At 44.3% G+C, this 12,850-nt stretch overlaps 1 protein-coding gene across 2 annotated transcripts in view; it reads left to right on the forward strand.

Annotated features, from left to right (window-relative positions):
- The window catches only part of LOC308068803 (charged multivesicular body protein 3), a 40,236-nt gene extending 28,291 nt beyond the window's left edge, over window positions 1-11,945 (forward strand). For both annotated transcript variants that reach the window (XM_080400049.1, XM_080400048.1), the window contains 5 exons: window positions 1,307-1,367; window positions 5,723-5,902; window positions 9,056-9,177; window positions 10,333-10,447; window positions 11,387-11,945. In XM_080400049.1, the coding sequence (XP_080256175.1) occupies window positions 1,307-1,367; window positions 5,723-5,902; window positions 9,056-9,177; window positions 10,333-10,447; window positions 11,387-11,520 (612 nt within the window). In that variant the 3' untranslated portion in view covers window positions 11,521-11,945. The remainder of the gene's footprint in view (window positions 1-1,306; window positions 1,368-5,722; window positions 5,903-9,055; window positions 9,178-10,332; window positions 10,448-11,386) is intronic.
- Window positions 11,946-12,850: the final 905 nt, after the last annotated feature.

The following is a 12,850-nucleotide window of genomic DNA, read 5'->3' on the forward strand; positions in this document are numbered from 1 at the left end:
CTCTGCTTTCCCCAGAAGGATGGGTGGGGCAAGTGGCGCTCCCCACATCCTTCAGCGCCCTGTGCTGGAGGAGCCAGGAGTGCTGGAACAGAGACCTTGGCAAGTCCCAGCAGGGAGGCTGTAGAGGGGGTGGCAGTGTTTGAACCCTGCCAAAGGTGGGGTAAGGGAAGCTGGAGGGCAGAGCTGCTGTGTAGAGGGACACTGAGCAAGCAGGGGGAATGGGCCAGCAGGAACCTCATGATATTGAGCAACACAAGGTTGTGCATGTGAGGCAACCATCCCTGCACGTAGGGGTGTGCAGCCTGGGGCTGGCTGGGCAGCAGCTCTGTGGGAAAGGACCTGGACTTCCCATGGATAATAAATGTGAGTTAGCAGTGCATGTGTGCAGTGATGGGGCAAGCTGGGCTGTGTTAACAAGCTGTAATAATCACATTAAGGCAAGTGGTTGTTCAATTAACTCTGCTACTTTTGGCATTAATGAGGCCATATCTGCAAAACAGTGTCCTGGTTTGAGCACCCAGTTCAAGGGGGATATCAACAAACTGGGGAGAGTGTGGCAGAGGGCCCAGCAAAGTGGTGGAGTGGAGCCCATGACACAGGAGGAGAGGCTGAGGGAACTGGGCTCATTTTAGCCTGGAGAAGGGGCAAGGGCCTAAAGCCTTTCACTGCCTCTAATGGGGCTGTAGTGAAGAAGAGCCTGTTGCTTTTCAGGTGTGCCCAGTGACAGGAAAGGGGCTACAGCCACAGGTGGCCAGAGGAGAATTTTGAATTGAACATGAGGAAGGGTCTTCACCACAGGAGTGATTACATGCTGGAACAGATGTCTGGAGTGGCTGTAAAGTCTCTGCCCTTGGACAGTATTAAAACTCAGTGGATGAGGCCCTTGAACAACCTGAACTTGGTCCTGCTTTGAGTAGGAGGTTGGCTTGGGGTACCTTCCAACTGAAACGGGTAGTAGCACTTTTGGTGCTGTTGTCCTGTCCCAAAGTTCTTACCTTATGCTGAAATCCCCTGTGGCAAGTCCCCTCTGCACAGTGATGTCGATGTGATGTGGGAAGTTAGCCAGGCAGTGAGTGCCTCTTTAACTCCTTGTTTGAATGTTAAGAGGAGTGCAATGATTGGTTATATCGCTGCAATGTTTCTGTTATTATTATTTGAATAATGAAACATTTAAATGTCACTCATAACTTAAATCTTGTGCATTTTGAAGTGCTTCTTTTGATATGGAATGTTTAAGTTACATGAAAGTATAAAAGCGTAGTTTTAAAATTGGAATTTCAAGTAACTCTCGCTTTCTCTTTTTAAGGTCAATGAATGGTCCTTGAAGATAAGAAAAGAAATGAGAGTGATTGATAGACAGATCAGAGGTTTGTACTTACATTTCATTTTTCGTTTTTCCTTTCCCTGTCTGCCTTCAAGGGTTTTTTTGCTTTAATTGGGGGAGGCTGTGAAATCTAATAACCTGGGATACTCTTATCGCATCTGGAATAAAGGAAGATGAATGTGATCCTGGGGCCAGAGTCAGTCAGTGTTACAAAATGATGTCACTGTGAAGTTCTCCAAATAAAATTTTCTAAAGAATCTGGATATTGTATGCTTCCAGTAGGACAATGCTCTTAAATCCCCTTTGATAAGATTAATTAGACTTATTCTCCAGAATTTCACCCATATTGATTTAATGAATAGTATTGGTGTGGTATGAAATTCCACATGTAGAAAGTTCTGTGGGTATGCACTGGCGTGAAGTGCACATGCTAAACAAAAGTAGCTTGCTGTCAGCTTAGGGAAATTACAAACAGAAGGAGGGGGGGACCAAAACACTTTTCTCAGTGGGTGTTTTGCTATTAAATTACAAACATTACACTTCTGAAGATGTCTTGAAAAGCAGAGTAGTTGCTTACTATTATACTGCTGCTAGTTCAGATTTTGTTCTCTCTTATGCTCTTCCCAGAATCAAAAATAGGTTTGGGGCTAGACTTTTATTTTCCCTTTTTCATCTTCTGCCCTGCCTGCAGGATTGGTCCATTGGATGTGCTGGTAAAGGATATTTTGTGCCAGCGTCTGCTTTTTAGGCACATGCATATTTTGAGTGATTCCTCAAGGTATACGTTCTCCCTTCCCGTGTCCATCCTCAACAACTTCTGGAGTAAACTGGCAGGGTTGATGTACAAATCAATGAGTGGGAGAATATGAGTTCGTTGGAGAGAGATGTTTGTGCAGTACAAAGTCTGTCTTTGTCTTCATCTGTAAAATGAGGAACAGGGTTTATGCCCCTTCCAGGAAAACTGATGTACAGTGATGCTCGTTTTTGGTTTTTTTGATGATTTGATGAATTGCTTTGCATTTTCCAAGGCACTTTCTGTGGCTGTATCAGGCACAGGGCAACTGAAACATGGCTGGTCTTGTTAGCAAAGCTTGTTTTAGAGGTCACATCTCCATGGGAGGAAACTACCCATGTGTTTGCTGTCAATGGTTTCTTGAAAGTTTGGTTTTCTTTCAACTTTATTTGTGCCCTAATACTTCTAATGGCCTATATAGACTTTGGGTTCTGTGGTAGTCTAATATTTTGATGTGGATGTAAATCTAATTATTGTAACAGCTCTAAACATGTCTGTATATATATTTCAGAGTGTTACATTCAAAGATACAGTTCAGCTTGTGCGAGCTTAGACTAACCACCAGCCATCTGCTATTCTGACAATTCCTGTTAAAGTACAGGGTATCTTTGTAATGCCCATATTGTGCTAAGATTTCACATCTTGCCAAGTGTCAGCTGTGGAAGTATGTGGTTGTGCTGGACACTTGCTGGGCTGGCAGGCTGCTGCTGAAAGATGATAGCCATGTGCCACTAAGGTTTTTCTCAAAAATCACCCCCTGTAGTTGGATTCTGCCGTGGTTTATTATTTCAGTTGAGAATTACACAGGAAATTGCTGCAATCTTTGAGTAAGGATGCTGAGCTGAGACCTGTCTTAGTTTCCCTGGGGGAGGCTGTGGTAGATTTGTTTTGATACGGCAATGCTCGGATCCACCTGGGATGAACTGAGTGGGCTTGGATCACACAAACACTTGGCTCGTCCAGTCAGCGCAGTTACTGATATAGCAACATGCTGTTTCAAACCATCTGTCGTTGGAGTCTTGCTGCTGTAGTGGTTTCTGTTTGGTGTAGGTTGCTTTTGAGGGCTTGGAAGGTTTGAAGAAATGAAAGGTATCCTTGTGACTTCAGAAATGAAATTTTCAAGTTAATGTAGTTGGAGTTATACAGTGACTTTGTGCTTTACTGAGTTCACAAGTTACATTGGCAGGTGCTTCGCAGGACTGGTTTGTGCCTCTGTTGTGCATGGTAGTGCTGCAGAGGGATTGGTGTAGTGACTTTGGCTCATGAGAGCATATAGCTGGCATTGACCTTCAGAGACGGAGTTGGCTGCTCTTGCATAGTTATGCCACTAATCTCATATTCAGCCCTTCATCTGTGAAAGCATTCACTTGAGTACGGGGCCACCCTACGCTAGTTTGGATATAGTAACACAATACTTGTGGTTGTTTTTAGCTTGACAAAGTGGATGTTGTAGTTCCTGAGTCCTGCTGGAGTACTCCTGGCGCTTTCTATTTTCTGCTGTACTACTTCAGCTGTTTCTTACCTGTTCTGATATGCTGGGGCTCAGCTCACTCCTGTGCCTGACACAGAAATGTCTTTGAGCTTGTGACATTTCTGCAGGTGATAGTGGGGAAGCAGCAAGGAGTGTGTTTTTCTGATTATGAGCGTACATATTTCTGCCAGTACTTTAGGATAAAAATGCCATTGAATGATATTGAGAGAATGACTCATCTTGAGTACAGGGCTCATTAACTCCCACATGAGAAGCTGTGTCAAAGTCTCCAAGTCAGCCTGTGCCAAAAAGTGTGCATTGATGCCTTTGTTTTTATAAAAGGGCACTGATTCTTGCCTACGTGTCTGGTATAAATCAAGAAGATTCGAACAAAACCAAATTTGAATAAAGCCTTTGCTAGAAATAATTGTTCTTGTGGTTATTTCCTTCAACCCTTTCCAGGAAGGTGAGCCTAACCCTTACTACATGAATTCTCTATTTACTTTAGGATAATTTTTTGTGGATTCTTAGGCCCACATTTCATCAGTGGCTAATTCATTGCTGAGTATGGAAGAGGGAGGAGGTTGATATGGAATCATAGAATATCTCAAGTTGGAAGGGACCTATAAGGATCATTGAGTCCAACTCCCTGCTCCTTGCAGGACTGCCTAAAATCGTATCAATTACGAATGTCATCACTTGTTCCTGCATTTCTTACTCTGTGAGCTTTTTGAGGTACCAGGCTTCCGCTGTACAGTCAGCATCATCTGACAAGGCAGACATATGAACAGTCACATCAGATTTGCTAGAGAAACCTGTGTTATTTAAGAACTCCCATTTGGAGTACAATGTTTCAGATCCAGCTATTTGGTGCTGATTGAGTATAGTCTCAGTTCAGTATTCCTGCTCCAGTATGCACTTATAAAAAGCTGTTGAACGAAGCTGGGTGCCAGGAGAGTTTGGACAGGCTGTTTTAAGTTATATCTAATGATTTACCAGCATACTAGGTTTTCCTGATAAATTAATCCATAGCTTTGGTGCCAGCCAGCCAACTTGTAATGTGAATGTGCTGTTTAAATGAACACCCAGTGCATGTGTGTTTGAAGTACGAGCAGTAGGAACTCAGGATCTTAACTCCTGAAGTACAAGTATAGACTTGGTTGGATATCCAGTTGAGGCTCAATGAGTTGTGCCTGATGGAAGAAGTAAGTCTGTCTGCAAGGATGAAGGCCTTTTTTGGCAGTAATTTAACAAATGTGTGGTTCTAAGTAACTCTTAAAGTTGTGGATGTGCCCTTAAAAATTCACTATATAAGTGGTTATGCTTTTTTTTTAAAGACAATGTATATCTAAAACTTTCTAGTCTCTGTGAGAGCAGCCTTCTGCAATCTTTCTGAATTTATTTTTTTCAGAAAAACACAATTCAGACATTTAGAAACAATGACAATTTTGCGTACAGCAGCCCTCAAATTCACCTGAAGGTGGGTTAAGCTTTGGGTGGGTTAAGTTTAACCACATACGGGTTAAGCTTTGAATGTAGTCTGACAGGTAAATGTTTTACTAGTAAAATGCTTGTCTGTCTTCTGAGACTACTAGTTTTTAACTCCTTGTGACAGCTTTGTTCCCTCCTGGTGAGGTGGGGTTACCTGGTGATGAACACGAATGAGGTAATCTTGTAAGCAGAAAGTCAGTAGTCTTAAACTGTGTGTGTATGTATTTATATATATATATTTATGTCAGGCTGGTTTAATAGTTGGGAAGTTACTCTGAAGCTGTAAGTCAAGTAGTGATCTCAGAGTGCTTTGTTCTTACTGGACCTTTTTTACTTCTTAAGAATTCATCGTAGTCAGCTCACCTTCATGTAGAAATATTCCTGGACAGACCTTTACAGTACTCTTAACTGCAAAGGAAATTAGAGCTGGATGTTCAGTAATGAGAATTTTCCTATTCATATTTAGTTGCATTAATCAGCTAACATGTAAATCAGCCTAGAACAAGGCCTTTGAGTAACAGAGGGAATCTGAAATCAAGCAGAAACAATTCTTTGTGTTGAAAATACACCCCAACAAATGACTGGTTTATCTTCCAAATTCTTAGCAGCTTGTCACTGTTTGTTGTGTTTTCCTGTGCCCCAGATATCCAGAGAGAAGAGGAGAAGGTGAAGCGGTCAATAAAGGATGCTGCCAAAAAGGGTCAGAAGGATGTGTGTGTGATCTTGGCGAAGGAACTGATCCGCTCTCGAAAGGCCGTAAGCAAACTCTATGCATCCAAAGCTCACATGAACTCTGTTCTCATGGGGATGAAGAACCAGCTTGGTAAGAACAACTTCTGAGCCCAAGTACGATGACTCCTCTAGCATTAGAAGTGAGGTCTGCGTTTCCATTTTCAGAGTCAAGGTCAAATGCAGGCAGAGCTTGAATTTGGAAGCAATCTGACTCTTGTGAAAGGCAGCGCGTTCCAGTGAGCTTCAGGACCCAGGGAAATTCCTCCTGTAGCTGGCCCAGAGGTGTGAGACTGCTGCAGTTCCATGCCCCTACATCCAGCTAGGCTGAGCACCTATTCCCAGTAGGCACATACACCCACACATGCTCACAGCAGTGCCTTTACCAGCACCCGTGTAAACACACGGCTTTCACACAAAGATGAACAGCACTGACAGCTCAATCCTGGTCTTCCTCTTCAGCTGATTAGGACTAAGGTCCACTAGTAGAACGCATGTGTATACATGCACACAATATATGGGTTGTTCCAGGCACTGCTCTTGGATGCTTGGCTATCCAGCAACTGGCCACAGATCTCCGCCTCTGCCTGAGCTGCAGGTACCTGGTCCTGTAGGCCTCTGAGGTCTGTGTGTTCCATGGTCCACTTCAATCCCTCCCATTTTCTACCTTTGGCCGTTCTCCTAAACATCCCATAATTAAGTTTCTCATGTTTGGTCATGTTGCTGCAATTCCCTTAAAAGAGACATAATAATTTTTTTGTGAGTCCAAACATGCTCTTTTCCCTTGTCATACCGAAAAAAACAACAAAAAGAAAACCGTCTAGATTTCACTTTGTAAGTTTAGAAGGCAGGCATTCTTTATTGCAGCGCTGGGCGCATGGAGATCAGCATTTCAGATCATGTGCGCCTATCTGACCAGCATTCCTGAATTTATTGCAACAAAACATATGTATTCGTCATATTTCCCTGCAATCTAATACATATTACAACTGCTTCCCCAAAATGATATGTATATGCATAAGGCACTTGCGTATGCACATTTTGCTCCTGGGGGTCTGTCTTAGCATATTTTGAGACCCCTGGTGGTCAACAAGTTGGTGAACTTCAGCTAAACTTCCTTGGGGAACATGCACACTGCCTGTTCTTTTATGACTTGGTTTGTTCTCTGTGCTGTATGGTTTTGACTGCAATGTTCCATTACCCCACTGCTCTATTGTTATATCCCAGCTGTCTCGGAAAGCTTGTTACGTCCTAGTGAGCTTTTTCAATAGGTAGAGTTAATCATTGTTTTAGTTTCAGCCTCTGTTAGTGATTTCTATTATCTTAATTATATTGCTCGCATCCCATGATGAGTCCTGTGTCCCTGTAGGCAAGAACCCCTTTCAATCCGGAGGCCGTTTCCCTGCTGCCCTGTCTGGGTGGGTTTCCCACCCTGAGCTGTGAAGTAGTTGGGGCACTCCCAGTTAGCTTCCTGACGGTCCCACCCCTCGTTGTTCCCTGCAGCCTTGCTGGCTCTCTGTGTTTTGTCTGATTAGCTGCTCAGCAGATGATCTGACACCTCTTCTCAGCACCTGAAGGTTGCAGTGACATGAGAATCACGTGCTCTGAAACAGTGATTTGGGGCACGCTTTCAGTGTGTGTTCCTAAACAGTTTGGATGAATGCCTAATGTCCCTGTGTCCTTGTGGAGCCTGTTGTTACAGATCCTCTCAAAATCTGTAATAGTGAAGTTTGTTTCCTTCAGTAGAATTCCCTTCATCTTGAAAACTATTGTTCATCTAGCGAGTGTCTTGGGACACTTTATGTCCTAAATGGAAGTGAGGGAACTGCATTTTTCTGTGGTGGGTTTGAGTCGATTTGCCCTGTGGCTTGATACCTAGCTCTCTGTAAACCCTGCTTTGTCCTTCGGGCTCCTCCAGTACCCAGGGTATTTGCCTCATTCCTTATCCATGTCAGCAATCTGTTGCCATAGATTTCCTGCAGTATTTTCCATACCTTAGAGTGTTCCAGCGTAACAAGAGCAGAGCAGAAAGCATTAAAGACAGGAGGGAAAGACTTGGTGGAGGTTAACACGGTACTGAAATGTCAAAGTACTTCCCCCCCAGGCTAGTATCCAAGCCAGGTGCTAGTAGATTTTAACACTGGATGAGTGATGAGCCTGGAGTCGTGATGTGAATCTTAAGCCCAAAGTTATGATGGGTCCAGTATGCGTCCAGTATATCTCCCCACATGCCTCATTCAGGAAGGGCCATCCTTGCAGCTTGAGATGTCCCTTGAAATGAACATTCGGAGCAGCCTTCACCTTATTACTGCTACCAGCGTCTTCATCTTACTGAGAATGTTCCCTTACGCTTACCCAAGCAACAGGAAGGGATCTAGAATTCAGTCTGGGGTTTGTATTAACTTGCTTCATCAGGGGGAAATGACCGCTAGAGGCAAGATTTCCGTTTATTAACATTGCAAGTGTAAGGCTCTTAAATAAATTATTGACATGAAAAATAATATATGCTGTGCCTTCATTTTGCTTCATTAAGGAGTGACCATTTTATACACAAACAGGTAAGTTCTCCGTGATTAGGAAGCTGCAAAGTTAGATGGCAGAATTTAAGAACCTCAGAGTACCCTTAATTACTGCATTTTGGTATCGATGTAACAACATGTATGAGGAGAGTTTATAAGCTATGTTATGAGAATAGCCTCTGGAAAGAGTATTGTTAAATTCCATTTAAACTACACTTATTTCCAGGTTATTTGCTTCAGTATTCATTTTCTAGCTTACTTTTTGCTATAGAGCTATTGGATTAGAGTTTCTGCCAGAGTTAGTTTCCACTACCCAGTGTTGGGCAGAAGGTCCCTAGTTTGGGTGGCAGGCAGGCGTGGAGCTGGACTGTAGCTCTGCCGGTGAAACCCTCGGCCAGACCTCTGGCTGCTGAGGGGCAGAGGCAGCAGCTCCTCAGAGATCTTTTTTATGAACTGGGTGCAAGGGGGTTGAAATCTCTCTGCAGGCCAGCTGGATTGCTCCAACTAATCATACAGGACTCTTCCCTTTGCTATAAACATAGTTATTTCAACGTGGGTGGAAGCTGAGCTTTTCCAGGAAGGTACACAAGAATGAAGGAGCGGGATACCCATTTCCTTTTTAAATTGCCTAAACATAAACAAGTTTTTGTCCATGTAGGGAGCATGTAATTTCTCCACTTACGGTGGTGCAGGGATTGTTCAAGGTTTTCTATACCTCTCCTTCACAGCTGTCCTAAGAGTAGCGGGTTCATTGCAGAAGAGCACAGAAGTCATGAAAGCTATGCAAAATCTAGTAAAAATCCCTGAAATCCAAGCAACGATGAGAGAGTTGTCCAAAGAGATGATGAAGGTAAGATCTATAACATAAATAAGACTTGGGTGAACCAGAGGTGGTCATTAGTGTGCTGTGCAATCGCTTAGGTGGCCCCTTTGTCGGAGAGCTTGTGTAAGCTCTAACCAACAAATTATAGCAGCATATTAATAACTGTGGACTTTCTAGGAAGTTATTGTATGTGGGGGAAAACTCTTGACTCAGTGATGCTTACAACATGTTTGGTGTAAGGCTTGAAGCTGAAAAAAGCTGCTCACGTTGACGATGGAAGGAGGAAGATCAGTCCCCAGGTAGAGCAGTGGCGGCTTGGTCATCCTAGTCCAGGGGCTGGGGGAGACCAAGGCTCACAGCAGGATTCACGCCTGTGCCCAGGGACCGTTGGTGTCCTGAGGGAGATTGAGTTCCCTGCTTTCAGGGATGAAAACATTCATGAAGACTCGCCACAGCCTGTTGTGGAGTGTCAATCTGGAAGTCCTGTCTTAGGTGAGATGGCCAGCCTGATAGTGGGTTTAAAACACCTAGCTTCGCGTCTTCATGTGATGAAAGTGATTTTAAAGTATTTAAAGTATTAAAAATTCTCTGTCATGGTCATTATCTTTCCAACTACCAAACTTGCTTTGCTTTTTCCCTTACCGCTTTAGACTGTTTAGTTCAAATCAGTTTATATCTTAATAATTTTACAGTTGCGCACCAGAACAATTTGGCCAGATCTAGGTTGCAGGCCCTGCAAAAAGAACTGTTTTCAAATGCAGGTAGAAAAAAGGAAAGCCATGCCAGACACTCAGCTTACAGCATGTGACACGATTGATACGTCATGACTGAAGTTCACAGTTGCATTTCACGTGCTTGGAGCAGGCTGGCTTGTCAGTGTTTGGACACGCAGCAACAATGAATATTAGCTTGAGGGTTTCAAAGCGAGAACACCTGTATTTAATCCTCAGTTTTCTTACTGCTTTTCCGGTGCACCAGTTGTACAGATGCCTGCTTAAATTGTGGGTGGGTGTGTTGGCCGCCCTTATGTGACAGGGCAGCCCCAAACTGGAAAGCCCAAGTAGCCAGCAAGCAGTTTTTAAATGCCTCACTAGGCATAGCTTGATCTCGAAGGTAAGGGGTGCGTCCTCTTACCCTGCTGCTGCCAAGGGCATCACATGCTGCCTTTTTGTTTTCTGCCAGGCTGGTATTATAGAGGAGATGCTGGAGGACACCTTTGAAAGCCTGGAGGATCAGGAGGAAATGGAAGAGGAAGCAGAGATGGAAATTGACAAAATCCTTTTTGAAATTACAGCTGGTGAGTTTGTTTGTGCGGAGAGCGAAGCCTTGCCCACTCTATTCAGTAAGAGGCGGCAATCTAAATCTTCATCTATTCTGTTTAGCCACGTGCTCCCAGTGGTGTCTTTGCCTTCGCTAATAGGCAGAGGGCTCTGACAAACTGGTTTCTCAGGGCATACTGGCGGAGGCGGCCAGTGCGGGTCAATACAGTATGAGTAATGCGTGTCAGCTGATGCCTGTGCAGTTCGGTAATTGAGGCTTTAACAGAGCAGTGTTTGTCTGCACAGTGAATCCTCTTAACAAGGTGAAATTCATATGATTGACTAGATATACTATTATTCATGAAGCCAGGAACTAAACTTGGCTGCATTGCCTTGGGTGTTGGGCTGTATTGTGATTCCTGGCTGCAAAATGCTGTTAGTGTCTTGTTGGGGGGAAAACAACATCAAACAAACAAACCCTAAACCAAAACCCCACCCAAACCCCCAGCTTCTGCCTTACAGCTCATGAGGTAATGATCTGCTGGTTGAGCTGTTTGACTTAGTAATGCTTGTTCTTGTGACACAGCGTGACGAATGTGAGTACCAAAGCTGTGTTGAGCTGTAACAGGCTGGAAGCGCAGCTCCCCGGCTCCTGCCCTGCTGGTACCTCATGCCCAGCCGCTGGCTTGTTGCCCTCTGGTTTCTCATGTCCTGTTTTCCTTCCTGTTTCCTGGCTGGGCGGGCGGTGGGAGCCCCCAGGTGAGCAGTAGCCTCCACCCCAGCTCCCCGGCAGCACAGAGGCTTGGGAGGGGTGGACAAGTGTCTGTCACCGCATCAGCCAGCAGCTGATTGAGTCAAACATTTTTTGTGTGTGATCTCTAATCAAAAGTGACTGAATTATTTCTGATGTGCCTGAAAGCTGCTAATTATTAAATGAAGACCTGATGCGCACTAATGAGCCTGTTTGTGGTTTGCAGGGGCCTTGGGTAAAGCACCCAGTAAAGTCACAGATGCTCTTCCAGAGCCCGAACCCATGGGAGCGGCCGCTGCTGTTGACGAGGAGGAAGACATTGAAGCGATGCAGTCACGGCTAGCTACCCTCCGTAGCTAAGGACGAAACGAATGTGTATAGTTTGCCTTTTCGCAATGGGATATTCTGTCCTACCTTCAAAATGCAAAACTTAATATGTGAGAATACTTTATGTAATATATATATATTATTTTTTTTTCTTCCTGGGGATTGTTATTCCCTAAGAAACTGCTGTAATATAATTCTCGGGGAGTGCAGTCTATAGAGATTATCTTACTGCTTTCTGTTCAGGCTGTCTCCCCTGTGAGAGGCTGCGGTGAAACGATAATAGTGGTGTAACGTTATGTATTTTAAGATATGAAGTCCTGAAATACATTCTTAGCTCCAAGTAGCATCTTTCCCTAAAAGGCACTTCGGCTTAATCTGCTCCCCAAAACCTCCAGTGGTGTAGTATCTTTGTTTTTCGGAATCACTACGAATTTTATTAAAGCTGCTCTTAACATTCACTCCCATGCATTGGTTTAATCTGCATCACTTTAAGCTCTTTTCACAAACAATATCCACCAATAGCAGTTCCCTCTGGTTTTCTAACACCACTTTTTTTTTTTTTTTTCCCCCCCCTCCTTTAGCACATAGTTAAAGAAAAGCTCTCAGTCAGAGCAGCTGTTAAATAGCTGCTCTGTCCAGGTATGGTGTGTTCTAGGGAGAGATGTGAAAGTGGTGACTGCTCAGCAGGCAGAGGCGGGGGGTGGTGAGCAGTTTTGCCAGCCCTGGAGGCAGTGGCCAGCTTCCCCTGCCCTGGATCAGAACAGGCCCTAAGACTGATCCTGTGTAATAACCTCCTTCAGTCTTTCAAGATTTGTAAAAATTAAGCGAGGTTCCCCCTGGCCTTCTGAGAGCAGCTGCAGCAGAGCAGCATTTGTTACCCACTTCGCTCCTCTGCGAGCCCAGTTAACGGAGTTCAGTGGTTTTACAGACAGTTGCTACGCGGAGGTTTCCAGCGGGTATTTTGTCAGTCACTGGAGCACGGGCCCCAGGGGAGGTCGCTGCAGCTATCCTCGCCTTTCCTTAATCATTCCAGGTACTATCACCTCACCGTTGCCCAGCCACAACTGGTGAAAAGCCATCTGCTGCCTAAATGGCACCTTTTTAGGGTCAAAGGAGAGGGGTGTCTCTTCTCAAGGAAAAAACTTTATGTGAAATGATAATTATTTTGTGTTGTGAGTCACAAAAGGCAGTTTGCAAAGCAAGTATCTGCTGTGTCAATGCCACAAGAACCTCATGGGCAAAATGAAGGAGTTTGTAATTTTAAGGAAGATTTACCAAAAGAAAATGAAGCCTGTACCTAATTGTATTCCCTCAGCAAGGGCAGAGGAACAGGCAAGGCACACACCACCCCAGGAACCCTGGT

Source organism: Falco punctatus (genome assembly GCF_963210335.1).
Source record: "Falco punctatus genome assembly, chromosome: 1".
Taxonomy (NCBI): Eukaryota; Metazoa; Chordata; class Aves; order Falconiformes; family Falconidae; genus Falco; species Falco punctatus.